Source organism: Trichechus manatus, unplaced genomic scaffold, assembly GCF_000243295.1.
Source record: "Trichechus manatus latirostris isolate Lorelei unplaced genomic scaffold, TriManLat1.0 scaffold00035, whole genome shotgun sequence".
NCBI classification, from domain to species: domain Eukaryota; kingdom Metazoa; phylum Chordata; class Mammalia; order Sirenia; family Trichechidae; genus Trichechus; species Trichechus manatus.
The window spans coordinates 13928550-13945977 of NW_004443971.1; the positions used below are offsets into that span (position 1 = coordinate 13928550).

Here is a 17428-nt window from a genome sequence, read left to right on the forward strand (position 1 = left end):
CAGAGCCCAGGGCAAAACATACCAGGTTAGCGGTTCCCAACATTTCCACCACCACCGCCCCCTTGGATGGATTCTTCCCCATGAACCCTGTTTTGGAAGATTTTCTCAAACAAATAAAATGCATTTACTTGCATTTAATAATTTGTTTTTTGGATTTTGTGTATAATCAAAGACATATATCATCTTCAACCAGAACTACTGAACATAATGGAGATAACCAAAGGAGTAGCATACTGACTTGCTAGAAACTCAGTGAAAAACAAAGCAATTTTACTGCACAGCCTTATTTTGGGTAAATGTACAATATCTACTCGACTTTTTGGATAATGAAAACAGCTTATGGCAAACACCTCTTCTCCCTTCCCCCACCTCTCTCCTCTTCCCAGAAGGCCCAACCTCAGCAGATGCTCAATCTCCAGGAGCAGAAGATAAGGTGACAGCGATGCCACTCGAGAGCCTGTAGCTGAAAAGTATTGGCCTACTTTACATGGAAAGGCCGCTGGTAGGGAACAATTCTCATAACTGCTAAACTTCTGACACCTGACTGCTCCACTCCACTCAACGCTGGCTCCTTGACTTCATGGGGGACAACAATTACAGGAGATGTAAGGAAGGCCTGGGGGAAGAGTCTTCACCAACTCCTGAACATCAAGGCTCCCAAATACTACACCAACTTTGTCATTCCTGGGACATCTCAGAGAACTAACTCCTTTTCCTGACAAAATCAAAAACAACCCACTGCTGTTGAGTTGATTCTGACTCATAAAAACCCTATAGGACAGAGTAGAACTGCCCCATAGGGTTTCCAAGGCTGTAATATTTACGGAAGCAGACTGCCACATCTTTTTCCCACGGAGTGTCTGGTGGGTTCGAACCACAGACCTTTTGGTTAGCAGCTGGGCACTTTAACCACTGAGCCTCCAGGACTCCCTTTTCCCTGATAAGAGTCACCCATTCTCAGTCCCCAAAGTAGAGAAAATGCCTTCCATCAATGGCTCTTGATCAACTCTAGGTAAATAGCTGTTGTTGTTAAGTGCTGTTGAGTCAATTCTGATTCATAGCGACCCTATGTACAACAGAATGAAACACTGCCCAGTCCTGCGCCATCCTCACAATCATTGCCATGTTTGAACCCATTGTTGCAGTTACTGTGTTAAATAACCATGTCAAATAACATGTGTCAAAGAACTCATGTGTCAAATGAGGAATTCTCAAATAACCAACTGATAAACAAATTTACTATCATTTAGTAGTGTTTGCTCTGAGTATGACCCTACGCTAGGACCCTAAGGTTCTTCTGGAATTACAAGGCCAGTATATTCAGCCTCAGACCCTGTTAGAGTCTGGGCAACACAGCCAGTCAAACGAGATTTAGAAATGTGTCGAGTTCCAGTGTCTGGGCTCGGCAGCCGTGGTCTCCGCCACACTTCTCCACCCCAGCCGAGGTGGCCTCGTTGACCTGGGTCTGAATTTCTTTTAGGCATTGGTGGCAGCAGGGAGCTAGAAGAGAAGCTAAGCCGCAGGCCGTGAAGCTAGGAGGACTTTCCAACAGTTGTCTAGTGGTGGAGCCCCTGGGGTGCGGCCTGGCTGAGGACCACGGCAGGATTCAGGAGGAGGACTGTGTTTGGTTTCAGAATCCCAGGCTCCTGTCCTCCTACTGTTACTGATGTTGAGGTGCCCTGGAATAAGTCTCACCCTTTTCCACACCTTGGATTCTTTGTTTATGTCTTCAAGAATCACCTTTTCTGTCTGTCAGGATGTCACTTCCTCAATCTGAGACTGAATATGTGTGTGTGTGTGTGTGTGTGTGTGTGTGTGTGTGGCGGTAGGGGGGTGCTCTGTGGAAACACTCAAGGCACTTGGTAAACCATAAGGTAGAAGGTTATAAGGGGAGAGGCAGAAGGATCTGTGGCCTATTTGGGGCACCCAGGGAACCCCAGATACCTATAATGCATCCTATAATAGAAATATCTCTCCTCTTTGCTGGCTAGGGTCCCCTGACCCACAGAGAAGACAGGACCTGGGATGAAAAAGAAAGACCAAGCTTGTGGCAGGAGGTGGCAGGGGGCAAATGATGGAGAACCATAGAAAGGCAACTCAATGCCAGAGAGAATCCAGACAGACTTCCCTGTGTACCTCGCCAGGACCCAGGACCCATCTCTTGCTGAGGGCAGAAGCCCACTGGTGCCTTGGCTTGGGGAGGGCATGGAAACACACACCTTTCTCTCTGTCCCAACTCAGCAGGCTCCTCCCAACCTCCCCAGAGTAGGATCAGAGGGGTGGGAAGGTAGAGTTGCCTCTGGTACCTCCCTCACCCCAGGTCAAGCTCCTAGGGCTTTCAAGAGCTGGTGACATCTTGTGATGTCACTGGGTGGCACCAGGCAGTACAGAGATGAGTCCCCTGGGAGAGATCAGTGCTAAGTTCTGTGAGATGTTAATAGGCATTCCATGAAAACCAAAAACCACACAAAAACCCTATTGTCAAATAATTTGGGGGACTGGAATAAACAAAGTTCAACAGGTTTTACTTCTGCAGGAATTCTCAGGGTCTTTACTACACTAATATGCCTTGTGCATCTCTAAGAAAGGGATGTAATATGTAACATGTTCCAAAACGTGTTTCAATAGGGAGTCTTTTTACACAGCATACCCCAAGGTTAATGCAACACAGAACACATTTTGTCTCCTATCCATGAGTCACAAGGGGAATGCCCAATTGCCTTTGGCAGTCCCCTGATTGACCTCTCTCTGTGAGGTCTCCTCCCCTTTATACCCTGATCCTGGACCTGCTCAGTCTCCCCCCTCCCCAGTTCACTGTCTTTTACTTTCCTCATTTCCCCTAAGCAGACAAATTTCCAGGTCTTTGGTCCATGGGTTCAGACTTGACAGGGAAGAGGCCCAGCATGGGTCTGAAGCTGAGGAAGGCTAAGCGGGAAACCAGGTCAAGTAACACCCAATGGTGATGGCCATGGAAGAGAGGAGACCAGTGGAGCCAGAGACTAGGGAGTCCTGCTTTGGATCACACTGTTGACTTTTGGTTGTGTTTATTTTACAAGCAGCCATCATTCATGGAGGAGGGAGAGAGGATAGGGAAGAGATGAGAAGAATGGGGAGGGACATTTATAAGTGTGAGGCGAAGGCTGAGCCAGAGGGCCGGAAGCCCCCACCCACTGACAAGCCCTTGCCTGCTGACACGGCTCCCTCTGCCCTCAACAGCAGTTCTCCATCCAAGGAGGGTTGAGGGTTCCCAAAGTGGATCCCTTCTGGCTCTACAAAATGGCTGCCCTCCAGCCTGGGGTCCCCTGGCTGCTGACAGGAGATGAGGGTCACTGAGGGGAAGCCACAGGTCTCTAGGCCAGGGGGCCGCCCAGCCTCAGAAGCTTCCAGAATGAGATCCACATCAGAGAAGGCCACCAGAGCCTGGGTGGAATCATAGGAGCTCTTCTCCAGCTCGCTGACAGCAGCATAGGCTAGGGGACCTGGGGTCCCTGTATGGGGCCTGAGCCGCCGCAGGTCATCCCGGAAGTGAGGGTTGAAGAGCAGGTAGAGCAGTGGGTTGAGGCAGGCAGGCAGGGGCAGTACCACAAGCAGGACAGACTTGACGGCCTCTGGGGTGACAGGAAAGAGGCCCAACATGGAGGCGAAGCTCAGGAAGGCCACTGGACAGTAGAGGAGCCCATCAGCAAAGATGAGCCAGGCCACATGCCTCACCATGGCGCAGTCCCACACAGCTTCAAAGTCGCCCCGTGGCAGGTCACAGTAGAGTTTGATGTAGGCACCAGCCACTACCAGGAAGCAGAAGGAGTTCATCATCACCAGGGCCACAGCGAAGCCCAGGGCTGCTGGCTGGCCCTCGGGCGGGGCGTAGGGCAGGCAGAGTGGGGAGGCCCCGTATTCTCCCACCGAGGCGAGGGGCAGGGCTGCGGCCAGCCCTGCCAGTGTCAGGCAGCCCAGGGCCCCTGCTCGAATGCTGCCCAGGGAGGGGGCCTTCCCATAGGCCCGGACACAGGAGATGGAGACACTGCACTGCACGGTGGCCAGAGTGAGCAGCAGCACCGAGGCCTCGGACCCAAGCACTGCCAGGAAGCCCGTAGCCCGGCAGCCCAGTCCTGTCTCCCAGCGGGCTCCGTAGTCAGAAAACTGGCCAAAGGTCAGGGCATCTACTGAGGCCAGGAGGCCACAGGAAATGCCAGTCAAAGTGTTGGCACCTGCAATTGCACCTACCACAAACTTGACTGGGGGCAGGGGGACTGGCCCACCAGCAAACACGGTCAGCAACACCAGCCCATTACAGAGGATGGAGAGCAGTACAATGGCCCACACAGCCAGGCGGATCCCCCAGCTCTCAAAGAGGTGCTCACAGGGCTTGAAGGGGCCTGTAGGAGAGAGGGTCAGACATTACCCCTGGGCCAGAGGCTGCTCTGCAGGGTCCTGAGGGCAAGGCCAGGGAGCCAGACATGACTTCTACCCTCAGAGAACTCCCAGTCTGAGGGAGGCTGACTCGGTCTTCCACCTCAGAGAACTCCTAGTCTGAGAGAGGTGGTCATGGCCTTTTCCCTCAGAGAACTCCCAATCTGAGGGACGCTGACTCGGTCTCTCACCTCAGAGAACTCCCAGTCTGAGGGAGGCTGATTCGGTCTTTCACCTCAGAGAACTCCCAGTGCAAGAGACACAGACGTAGTCCCTACCCTCAGAGAACTCCCTCACAGACATGGTCTCTGCCGTCAGAGAACTCCCAGTTGGGGTTGGGGAAGGAACGGTGGTAATACACACAGCTCTTCTTTCAAGGAGCAGCAAATGGGCTGAACACTAAACCTCCTCCCAAGGTTGTTGTTGTGAGTTGCCATTAAGTTGATTCTGACTCAATAAAAACACATATAAACATATACACAGTGCAAATTAATACAGTGCAAACCCAGGCATTGAGGAAATGTTAAAGAAGTCTTTCCAAAGAAGCAGCATTTGGAAGAAAGGAAGGGACAGGCTGGCATAAAGGAGTGGAGAGGGCATCAGAATTGGGAATATGGTTGGGGTAGAGACACAGAAATGTGAGGGGCCACCCAAAGAGTAACCACTCTGCAGTCCGAGGCTCTGCTTCTCCCAGTCAGTGCCCACTGGTCCACACGGGACTCCACAGTGGAGGAGTCTTGACTAGGTGTCATACCTGGCTGCCTCTCCCTTGCTCTGTGAGAAGGAGGCTGACCACACTTATTATTCACAGAAGTCAATCAGTATTTGGGAGGTAAAGCATACCAAGTAAATCAAATTACAGGAGACTTGTGGGGTTTTCCAACAAGTTCCTCACTAAATGGGTGAGATCTATGTTTTTCATCTCTCTCCCCAGGGTCTATTCTTAAATCACCTTGTAACTTTGGACATACTATTTCTTAATTTCTTTGGCTTCACACTCCTGTTCTTCAATGTTCTTCAATTGCTAGGTAGCTTGGGGACTTGAGAGGCTCTTGTGGGAGCTATTTTTTAAACATATTTTTCATGATGACCAAACAATAGATGGTAATTATAGAAAACTTGGAAAAAACATGAAAAAATTAAAATTGCTTATGATCTCACCTCAGAGAGATCATTGTCGTATATTTCCTTCTAGTTTAAAAAAAAATACATATATGTTTTTAAACTAAATTGGGATTTTACTACATGTGGATTTTTATTCTTTTTTTAAGTTAAAATTTTACTATGCACATGTTCCCATATCCTTATATTCCTCAAAAATACGTTTTCAATGCTGTATGATAAATACTTCACCATATGGATGTACCATGATTTATTTGACCATTTGTATGAGCTATTCTAAAAGCAAGTTCCAGTTGGACTTTTGTCTTTCAGAACTTCCTGTTTTACCTCAACTCTGCTGATTATTAGTTTTCAGAGGTGAAGTTGCCGAGCCTTTGTGAAGCATGTGGGTTTCCAAGGTGGAAAAAAGCACCACCTGTTCGGTTGGTGCTCTTGCCCAGGGCTGGCACTAGAGGGCGTGCTGTTGTCACTTAGTGCTGAGTGCAGGTGTTGGACAGGGTCAGGCAAGCACTCTTTGGGCCTTAGGGAGGGTAAGGGGAGAAGACCAAGAAAATACGGAAAACTAGAAAGTGGAAGTGGAGTAAATAGAAGAGTAAAACCATTCATTGCTTTCAAACCTTCTGAACAGTGCCTGTCCTGGCTTAAGCAGTGTTCTGCTGCTTTCTATTAGCATTTTATACCCAAGGGAAGGGACTCAATTCACTCTAAACAGCTTAGGTTGACTTTCATCAAGGACAAAGATAATTTTTTTTCTTTCTTTATAAGATGAATTTAGGTTGGACCCTAAAGGTTGTTTCCTCTGCTATCAGGATTGGATAGTACTATACGGAGGTACCCAGGATACTGAGCTTTAAGAAGGAGAGATTGCAATCTTCCTGGGATAGAGCAGAGAGGGATGCAGAAGGTGAATTTTCACAGTCCTACTCAGCTCTAGGATTCTGTGGTGAGGGTCTTAGGCTGAAGGAGTACTCAGACCGTGCACACCTGCTTCTCTCCTTGGTGAGATGGGTTTTCTCCTGGATGCATTGCCTTTAATCAGTTGATTTGCAAAGGTTGCTTTGACCGTCTAGGCTCCCCCTAAGCAGCCACCCAAGGGAAAGAACCCCAGCTTCTTTCCTAGGAATTATATAAGAAAGGAGGCTGTTCTCCCCCAGCAGGTTGGGTTACAGGCAAAGAAAGTTCTTGAAGCATGGCTGCAGAAACTGGCATCTCATCCAGATGATATATGCCCCTTCTTCAGTCCTGACCTCCCAACCAGGCACCCATCTCACCTGGAATAGGGCTACACTGGACACTGGGGTGTGGCTTTGAGTCCTCCATCTCTAGTTGGAGCTCGTCCAGGTCCAGGTCATCTGAAAAGGGGAGACGAGAAAGTGTCTCGGGGCCCTGGGTCTTGGTGTCAGTCAAGCCCTACCTCTCTCCAAACACCCACTCCTTTAAGATGTTGTCCTTGACTAACTCCACTCAGCACTGGTCATTCCAGCAGCCCTGCACATCAGTTTCTACCTTTGGCTGTAAACATTTAATCCGCTCCCTATTATCCACATATGGATTATCTGCACTGCTGGTTCTTTACAGCAAATGTCTCATCTGACACTTGCTCTTCCTATTACTCAGCATGCTCGGTGCCCTCTCCAGTCGGCCTCAGTCTGCAATTGCTGCTTAGACTTAGGTGGGAGGCTGCCTTAATAACGGGAGCTAGTCGTAACATGGTTCTTCATACTGGCCAGGCCATCACTGTGATCCCATGTCCAGTTGTGAACACTACACATTAAGAAGGACATTGGTGGGCTACAGTGTGTTCAGAGGAGGTGAAACAGGGATGGTGAGGGATCAGAAGTCATTTGTGTGAGAAACAGTGAAAGTAACTGAGGGGTGTTTAACTTGGAGAAGGCAAGAGTAAGTGGGGATACAATGGCTATCCTCAAAGAGCTAAAGGCCCATTAGGCGTAAAGGAGTTAGACTCTTACTTGCTGTATGGTCTCAAAGGGTAGAATTAGGACCAGTGGATGGTCTGTAGACGGAAGTAGATTACGATTCAAATGGAGAAGTTGTAGTTCTTACTGACAAGAATGTTATTATTTTTCTTAGCTCCACTGAGTCGATCCTCAACTCATGGCGACCTCATGTATAATGGAATGAAATGCTGCCTAGTCTTGTGCCATCCTCATGATCGGTTGTGAGTTGGACTATTGTGATACATAGGATTTTCACTGGCTGATGGTGTAGTGGTTAATTGCTCGGCTGCTTACCAAAAGGTCAGTAGTTCAAACCCACCAGCCGCTCCGCAGGAAAGAGATGTGGCAGTCTGCTTCCATAAAGATTACAGCTTTGGAATCTCTACAGGGCGGTTCTACTCTGTCCTACAGGTCACTATGACTCAGAATTGACTCGACTGCAGTGGGTTTGGTTTTTAGAAGTAGATTGCCAGGCCTTTCTTCCTAGTCTATCTTAGTCTGGAAGCTCCACTGAAACCTGTTCGGCATCATAGAAACATCCAAGCCTCCACTGGCACAGATGGTGGCTGTGCATGAGATACGTTGCCAGGAATTGAACCCAAGTCTCCTACGTGGAAGATGAGAATTCCACCACTGAACCACCGATGCTTACAAGAATAAGTTCTTACAAATAGAGTCGTCCAACAAAGGAACACATGGTCTTCAACAGGTGGACAGGAGGTCTACATGTGCTGAATGCAAAGCCTACTTACTATATGCTGGGCACGGGGAAAGTGCAAAGGAATTCAGGGGTGAATAAGACACGTCCTACCCTTACGGAGACAAACGAGGAAACAAATCGTGATAGAGTGTGCTGCATCAAACAATAAATTTCCTTAACAATAAGGGTTAACATTCTTTGAGCTCTTACTCTGCTCCAGGCACTGTGCCACATAAGACTTTTTCTTCACCATCTCATTAGCCTTCACAGCAGCTGTATGAGGCAGGTGCCACTGTTTCTTTGTTTGACAGATGAAGAAACTGAGGCTTGCCAGGTCTCATGGCTAGCGAGCGGCAGAGCAGAATTCAAACCCAGGTCTGTCTGATTACGGAACCCAGAAGTCTAACCATTACACTTTCCCAGGTGATGGACTGAATATTTTGTTTTTGTGCGGGGCGGGGGGGATTGGTGGGGGTGGAGGTAATGAATAGGGAAAGCTTTACAGATGCATGAGCTGGGCATAGTTTGTCACTGGACATATTGAAGCAGAAAGTGTCTAATGTGAGAGACAGTGCACTTCTACCCTGAATCAGAGGTTGCAGCAGCCCATCTTTAACATTCCTTCCAATTCTGAGTCTAGGCTCCATGATGCTGTTAGTCTGAGAACACATAATTAGAAAAGGTAAATCCATTGTTAAAGAAATACTGTAACATGTTTCAATCAAATCGGATTTCTGTTGTCATTGTTTGCTATTGCAGTGTTTCTTAAACTAGGGCCTGCAAACTCCAGGGGGGTGATAGACATCCTCTCAGGGGCCCACAAATTCTACAAGAATTTTGAAATGATAATCTAAAACATTTTATAAAGACAAAAATTTCCTGTGCAGTGATAATTCATAATTGAAAGACTTCTTTAAGAATAAGACTTTAGCTTCTCAAGTCAGTATTTCCTGAGCCTCTAGGCTAGGAAAGGTGTCTGAGGACCTCAGTGGTCGAAGAGAACTGTTTCTCTTTAAAAGGTGCCTGTACATCATTCAAGGAATTCCTGGGTGCTCAAATGATTAAGCACTCGGCTACAAACCAAAAGGTTGGCAGTTCAAATCCACCCAGGGGTGCCTCAGAAGAAAGGCCTGGTGATCTGCTTCCAAAAGGTCACTGTCATTGAAAACTCTTTGGAGTGCAGTTCTACTCTGAGACACATGGGGTTGCCATGAGTCAGAATCAACAGCAACTGGTTTGGTTTGGTTTGGAACACGATTCAAGTTTGAGAGCCAGAGCCCAGTAGCCTCTTCTTCCATCGTGCAGGTAGTGGATAAGTGACTCTGTTTGTTGCACCTGCATCTTTGGCTCACATGTTCTGTTTCCCAGGGGGATCCTTCCTCCCCACCTTCAGTTAGGAGTTTTCTCAGGAGGCAGGAAGACTCTTTGGAGCTAGCCCTGGCCCAGACACCATCAGAACGGGTAGGCCAAGGCGTGGCCACAGAGCCCAGGCATTTTCTTCCCTGTCTGCCTTTCATTCCCTGCTGGCTCCTGTTCTCCAGAATGGAGCTCAGCAGTTCTTTGAAATGAAAATGCATGAATGAAATACAAGGGGTGAGACCTGTGGACTCTGTCTGAGGCTGGGAAAGTCACAGCCAAGATGTTAAGTAACCACTCTTCAAACAAGGATGAAATCAAATCTGGCTGGAGCAGCAGCTCCTGGCTTTCCTTCTAGAGGCTCATTAGCTCCCACAGGAAGTGGGGGGCCCTGACCTAGTTCCCATTACAGGTGGCAGGCGGCCCACGATCTCAATGTACTTCTCCAAGACCTAAGCTTGGTGGAAAGTTTCACCTTGAGGAAGGAAAGTTTCCACTGCTCCTTCCAGCCCCCTGAGGGAGTGTGCAGCAGACATCCGGGAACGTCCCCTGGGGACAGCCGTCTGCTGGCCCAGAGCCAGCCTGGCTGCTGGGCTCCTCCTCACACACTCCCTGGGGATGTACACCCAGAGGGAGGCTCCCAGAGACCCCAGATTGCCTGGCCAACATTTGGCCTCCATAAGCCGTGTCCTGGACTATACAACTACACTCTTCCTATGCATGTCCACCAGAAGGCACCCAGTTCTCCGTAATAGTAGTAGTAGAAGTGGTAGCAGTGCAAGTCGTAAACATACCCTGCCATTTATGGAATCTTCGAATGCTCCCAACACCCTGTGACATACGTGATATTTTCCCTGTTTTACAGATAAGGAAACTGAGACTCAGCAAGGTTAAATAACTTGCCCAAGTCAACCCAATTAGTAAATGGTTTAGAGCCCAGGTCTGTCTATATACCATCAGGAGATGTTTTTCTTACCTGTTTAGATTTGATTTTTCTGTTTAGCGTCTCCATTAAGATATTATGGAGAGGAAGTTGGGGATTGAAAAAACAAAACAAAAAACGAACAGCAGGGGCCCTTCTTTTCTCCCTCCTAATTCTGCTCGTGTTCTGTAACATGGGGCAGGGGGATAGAAGTGCTTGTCTCTGCCCTTTATTTCAGACACCAGTTACTAGACAATCCCTCAGAACCCCCTTCGCTGCCCGCCCCCAACCTTTGCCTTTTACTCCAACTCTTCCAGAAACAGACAGACTGTGCTGTGACGGCCCTCCTCTGCGAGGCTCTCTTGCACCAAGTGGCTTCTGAAGTCTCACTTTTAGACTCACTGGGGCAGAATGGTGGTGGTGGGGGGGCAGGATAGACCAGGACAGCAAGCATCCCTGTGCTCTTCCTTTTGGTTCTAGGACATTATTGTGAGGGGATTTTTTTTTTTTTCCTGCAAGTAGATCTAATTCAAGCTATTTAATTAAATCCTGCTTGACTCGGGTTGATTAAAAAATGGGTCTGTCTTCTCTGAGAATGCCCTAAAGTTGAGGGATTGAGACCCAGGTGATGTGGAGGCAGCCGTGGGGAAGAAACATATGAGCTATGAGGTCAGGGATATTAAGTGAGATGGTGCAAATGAGGTACTTTGTGAACTACAAACGGCTTGACAAATACTGACATTACTGTTGTCATTGTCACTGGTATGGGTTGAATTGTGTCCTCCAAAACTACGTGTTGAAATCTTTACACCTGTACCTGTAATTACGACCCTGCTTGGAAATAGGGGCTTCCTTTTGTTATGTTAATGAGGCCATAGCAGAGTAGGGTGGGTCCTAAACCTAATCATTTCTGCGCCATAAAAGAGCAGAACGGACACAAAGACAACACAGGGGAAGACAGACACCATGTGAGGATCGTCTACAAGCTAAGGAAACCCAAAGAATCCAGGAACCGCTGAGGCCACTGACGAGAAAGGAATTGACTCGGCCAACGCCCTGATTTGGACTTTTAGCCTCCAGAACTAAAAATAGTGAGAAAATAAATTTCTGTTCTTTAAAGCCACCCACTTGTGGTATTTCTATTATAGCAGCACTAGGTAACTAAGTCAGTCACCATCATTATGTTTTTCCAAGCACTTCTGGGGTCTGGGGAGGAGGCGTTACAACTGTTTCTCCCCCTTGGAGAGACAAGGTGCAAACTGAGGTAGAGTTTCCTCCCAGGTCACAGAACAGTTCCTCCCCAGGACTCCCCTCAGTAGCTCCTGCTAGCTCCCCTCTCAGGGTCCCCCAAGCCTCCTCTCTAACTTCCTCTCCACAGCCCCCCGCCCTGCCCTGCCCTGCCCAGCACAGGGCCCCTGGTCACTCACAGTGGATCTCTGCTTGTCCAGCAAGCAGGCCCAGTGGCCTCTTTGGAGCTTCCTCCTCATCAAGGTGAAAGTCCTCAGCCTCCCACTGCCCAGAGGCCTTGAAGAAGCTGGCACAGACCCCATAGGCACAGCACTGGTAGGCATAGGGCACCTCCAGGACCCTGGGGGTGAGGAGGAGGAGAGATAAGCTGCCTTAAGAGTGTTTGGGCTCTAGGAACTCAGTCTGAGCGAAGTGCCCAGGGACCGAGCACTCGGCACCTGCCCTATGACCCCAAAGTGCATTGATGACTGTGCAGGCCACCTCCAGGGCCTTCTTTGTAAGGATCTGGAAGTCGGGTTCCTGCCTCTGAAGGGCTCTGAGCAGATTCCAGTCTTTTCCTCATTCATCTTGAAAGCTGAGATGGGGAGGTAGACTTCCTGCCCATTGTTTAAGGAATCCCCTCAGCAGGCTCAGAGTGGGAAGTGGCTTACCCGAGGTCACACAGCACTCAGGGCTCTGCTCCCCAGCCAGCCAGCAGCTCTCCCTTTTATACTGAAGGAGGCAGGGATTCTCCCCATGATGCTTTACCTTGGCCCTGAGTGAGACCCACACCCCGCCTCCCTCTCTGAGGGTGAGGGCAGTTGGCCCCGGACCTCTTATTAGCCTGCAGCAGACAAGGCTTAGGCCGCACAGGCTGTGCTGCTGCTGCATGTAGGAGGCCTGGATGTCATTAGCACCAGGGACTGGCTTTGCACCATGTTTTCCACTCATCAGTGCCGTGGGCTCTGCCCTGCTTTCAGGGCCCAGATGCTGCCTGAGAAAGGACGGACAGTCTAGGTGCACAGAACTGGACAAGGAGCAAGGAGGTCCGGGGGCCTTCACATCTGTCTGCATAGGAGGTCTCAGTAGCCCCCAGCGTTGGTCCTCCAGGACCGGGACACGCACGACAAAGGCAATGAGGAGGAAGGACAGACGTGTCCCAGACCCCAGCTGGGCTGGTAAGAGGCTAGATGAGGCCTTCTCACTCAGACTTGGCCAAACCCTAAGCCACTGGGCCACCAAGCTTTCCTCAGGGTGAGGCCCTGTGTCATTCTCCCTGTCGCTCATGGTCTCTCCACTGCCCTGGGGCAAACCTACCCAGGTGTGGGGAAAGCCAGGCCCTCACCTCAGTTTTGGGAAACTGTCCTTGGAGAAGGCCTGAGATAGAGCCGGGTTCCCTTTGAGCTTCAGATGCATCAGGCCCCCAAGTCCGGCCAGGGGCAGTGTGGTCAGCTGGTTGTCTGTCAGGTCCCTAGGACAGTGGATGGTCAGGGTTATTGGCAGTCAGTGGGGTTGCTGAGGGGGCAGGGCTGTGCTGAGGGTGTGGCCAGTGTGCCTGGGATAGAAGCAAGAGGAGAGGCACAAAGGACAGAAGATGAGCATACAGGGAAGAGGGCATTAAATGCTGGGGAAGAGGGTGGTCAAGGGTTGCTAGAGGCACCATCTAGAACTCATTCATTCACTCATCAAATAACGTGTACTGACTATATTCCAGGGACTGCTCTAACTGAATGCCAAGCCATTCCAATTCTTAGGTAATGGAGCCCCCAATCACACTTCCTGTGTCCAGGTCTGAGTCTCATCCAGGTCCCCTGCCCACCTCACTAGGGAACCTGCCTGTTGTTCTTGTCCCCATCCCCCTGTCTTTCCTCCCGCTTTTCTGATGATACAAGAGGCCAGAGTCAGGGACTGGACAGAGCTGGGCATCTGGCTCCGAGCAGGGTTCGGTCTTCCCTGCCCTTTTGCAGTGCCCTGCTTTGTAACCAGAGGTGAGGACATACACGGCGCTCTACCCAAGACACATTAGAAGAAACCAGGCCTGCAAACCAAACACCACGACCACAGATGGTGCGCCGTGGAAACAGCCCTGGGCTGGAAGACAGGAAACCTGGTGCTGTCACCAACTCACTGTGTAATCACGCCGAGTCACAAATCTGCCTGAGTTTCAATGTCCTCATCTTTTAAAGGGATAAAAATATCTACCCTACCTATCTGGCAGGAATAGAGCAAACAGAAGAGGGAAAGAAGTGAGAGCTTTACAAGCTACACAGCCCAGAGCCCAGAGTGCCACAGCCTGGGGAGGCCCCAAGTGCTGCCTGGGAGGCCTGGGTTCTAGCTGCTGGCTGTGGACAAGCTTCTCCTCCCTGGGACCCTCTGGGTACACGGGCCCTGAGGATGCACAGCTTGGTAAGCAGGCAGGCAGGGTGTCAGCTCCCCCTTGGGCGGAGCCCTTGTGCAGTGAATAACCTGCATCACAGTGTGGGGCAGCCCTGTCACAGGCCCCTTCCAGCTCTGACATAATGACCATGTTAGCCAGCACTGTATGCTCCCTGGTTACAGCCTATGTAATTTAGAGGGCCTGCGCACTCCTGCTGCCCCGCAGAATGGCAGCTCCCTAGAGTCACGCTCCAAGCAGGAGAGCCCTGCTCCCTGAGCCCCTAGCTCCACGTGTTGTGAAGAGGTTCCAAGCCCATACGTCCTCTTTATTGGTACAAGTAGAGGTCGGGAGAGCAGCTGGGACAGGGGGCACAGGGGTGGGCTGAGGCTGCCAAAACGTTGCAGACCATTAGCAGATGACGTTCCAGAGCTTGCAGGAGGCAGGCTGGCTGTTTATCAGACCCCACGGTCTGTCAAACGGACCGTCAGAATGATTGATGAGGCTGCAGCCCATCTTCCTGGGGTGTGGGGCTCCAATATTTATGTACGTTCCTGCTGTGGGGTGGGCCCTCCTGCCCCACTGTCCAGCCCACAGCCCCCGGCAGGTTCCCAGCATTCCAGAGAAAAATGCAGTGGGCACTTACAGCTTGACCAGGGAGTGCAGAGTGGCGAAGGCCTCAGCATGGATGGACCGGATGGCATTCCAGCTCAGGTCCCTGTGGGCAGAGAGGGTGTGACAGGAGGGGACAGTGACACGTGGAGGAGAGGCTTGTGACTCATGTTCCCATCCTAGGAGCTCCCTCATACCCTCTCCCATCTGACCTGCCCCTGGTAACAGTAACCTCAGCCCTGGTGGCACAATGGTTAAGAGCTCGGCTGCTAACTGAAAGGTCTGCTGACCAGTGGCTCTGTGGGAGAAAAGACCGGGCAATCTGCTCCTGTAAAGATTACAGCCTAAGAAACCCTATAGGGCACTTCTACTCTGTCCTATAGGGTCATTAGGAATGGAAATTGATTTGACAGCATCCAACAACAACAATACCTACTGCCTGGGCCCCAACCTGACTATGGTGCCAAGAACAGGGACACTGGCAACTTGGTTCTAGAATCTCATGGCTCCCTATATGCCAGCTGGAGAAGTGGCTGGAGAAGCCATCTGCATGGAGAAGTACCTCTCCTACGTGTGTGTGCTGGAGCGGGTAAGGGGCAGGGAGTGTGTGTGCTTACAGCGTACATGTGAGGAAGGGTGTGAGCATGCCTGGTGCTGCGGGATACTCACAGGGCTCGCAGGGAGCTCAGCTGGCTGAAGGTGTCAGCTCCAATTTCCCAGATGCGGTTGTGCTGGAGGCCGCTAGGGCAGCAAGAGAGGCTGAGATGAGCGGGCATGCTCAGATCCTGGCTCCACTCCATGCCCTCCACGCACTGGGAGGAAGAAAGGAGAACCCCCCACTTCTCCTGGCACAGGAAGAAAGGGCTTAGCCCGCGGAAGTCACCAGAATTAAAGGGAGTACAAAGGGATCCAGTTGCCTTGGGCAAGTGGGTCAGGAGTCAAAGCCACAAAACCATCCCTGTGGCCCAAAAGGGAGTCAGCTTCCAGTGTTCCCACCGGCCTGGCTCTCAGCCCAGCCATCCCTCCCACCCCCATGGGTCCTTCAGACCCTACCTAGCCCAGCAGCCCAGCACTTCCCAGCCTTGGACTTAAGTGGCTGGCTCCAAGCTGGGAAGTAGAGCTCAGTAGACTGGTTGTCTGAATGGGAGATGGACTGTGGGCCTCAGCAACGTTGAAGACCTCCTGCCTTGGGCATCTAGGCAAGTAGTGCAGACCCTCACACCTCTACCTTGTCCCAGCCTCAAAAGGCACTGCCCTGCTTAGAACAGGGGACAGAACAGGGAGGCAAAGGAGGTCTTGCTAGTATGCAAAAACAGGAGCTGTGTGAATGATCCTAGAGAATTTTTAAGTGATTTTTTTCCTTGTGAAATTTAAATCCCAGGCTTGTACTTCCATGTCTGAGTGTGCGTGTTTGTGCACGCATGCACACACATATGCACGTGTGTGCTGTTGAGGATGATGTGGAAAATGAGAGTGCATGCTCCAAAATGCTGGACCCATCCAGCCCCTCCAGAGCCTCCTCCTATCCCGCCCACCTGTAAGCAGTTCAGCAGCAGAGCCCCGGTGTGGCCCTGTCATTACTGCATTTCTGCGTTGCTATGGACACCCAAGGAGCCACCTCGAGACTCCTTCTAGGCACCAGCTCCTGAGTCCATCATCTGCTGTGAGTCCTAGGGGCCTTGCTCAGACTTCTGCCAAGCCCCAAAGCCCAACGCCTGGACTCGACAACCTCAGTGAAGAAAGGAAGGTCAGAGAGCGCTTTGGTCCTTGCTGACCTCCCCTCAGACCCACCCAGAGTCTGGCTTGCAGACCTTTGCCTCTCCTCGGCCCCCAGACTCACATTTCCTCCAGCTTCTGACACTGGTGCAGGCTGGGCAGCTCCTCGATTTGATTATGAGACAGCTCCCTGGGGAGAGAGAAAGCCAGGGCTGGGGTGAGGCCGTGACAATGGAAGGGCTGGGGGAGGACTGCAGGAAGCAGCTCTGGCTTCTCCAGGGCCTGTGGTGCGATCTTTCCTTTCAAGCAGCTGAGGGTCCTAAGGGTCCTGCAGGGACATGGCTGTCGACACACCTCACACGAGTCCCCACTTCCTCGGTTAGGCTTCTCTTCATTCTCCCTGCCAAACCCCACCCCTCTCCTCCCTGCGGGGCCTGGATGGAGCCCAACCTGGCATGTTCTCAGTAGGACTGCCTCATCCCTATGAAGGCCCGAGGGACCCTGGGAGGGTCCTGGGGGAAAGGGGAGAAGATGGGCATGGGATGAGGAAGGAGGCAGCAAGTGGCGGTGCAGGAGCACTGAGAGACAGCCACAGTGAACACAGTCAGTGATTACTGAGCAAGCTGATCAATGCCACCCAATGCGAATATCCTTTATGGAGTTGGCAGGAAGATCAGAGCTGGGTGCCCAATTCTTTCATTTAACAGATGAGGAACCCAAAGCCCAGAGAAGAGCCAGGACTGCCCAAGGACCCACAGATTGTCAGGGGCAAGGCTCAGGTCGGAGACAACCAGCCTAGCACTCTTTCCATGTGCTGTGTGTCTGTCCACCCACCTTAGGCTGTGGAGCTATGGTCACTGGTAAGGGGCCTCAGATACAACTTGGAGTCAAGGGAGAAAGGAAGGCTCCCCTTGACTTCACAAACCACTTAAGTACCTCCATAGTCCCAGGAGGCATTAATTCTCTTGCATAAGCTAGAGCAACAGCGCCATTGTTGAGCATCTGCTATGTGCTAGCACGAAGCAAGTGCT

General features: G+C 50.8%; 1 protein-coding gene across 1 annotated transcript in view; it reads right to left on the minus strand.

The window, feature by feature from the left end:
• Nucleotides 1-3120: 3120 nt before the first annotated feature.
• Nucleotides 3121-17428, minus strand: part of LGR6 (leucine rich repeat containing G protein-coupled receptor 6) — a 144826-nt gene continuing 130518 nt past the window's right edge. Inside the window, exons 14-20 of the mRNA XM_004375284.2 lie at nucleotides 16522-16587; nucleotides 15351-15422; nucleotides 14716-14787; nucleotides 13041-13166; nucleotides 11896-12056; nucleotides 6804-6884; nucleotides 3121-4376 (exon numbers count right to left, since the gene is read on the minus strand). Coding sequence (XP_004375341.2) covers nucleotides 3121-4376; nucleotides 6804-6884; nucleotides 11896-12056; nucleotides 13041-13166; nucleotides 14716-14787; nucleotides 15351-15422; nucleotides 16522-16587 — 1834 coding nt within the window. The remainder of the gene's footprint in view (nucleotides 4377-6803; nucleotides 6885-11895; nucleotides 12057-13040; nucleotides 13167-14715; nucleotides 14788-15350; nucleotides 15423-16521; nucleotides 16588-17428) is intronic.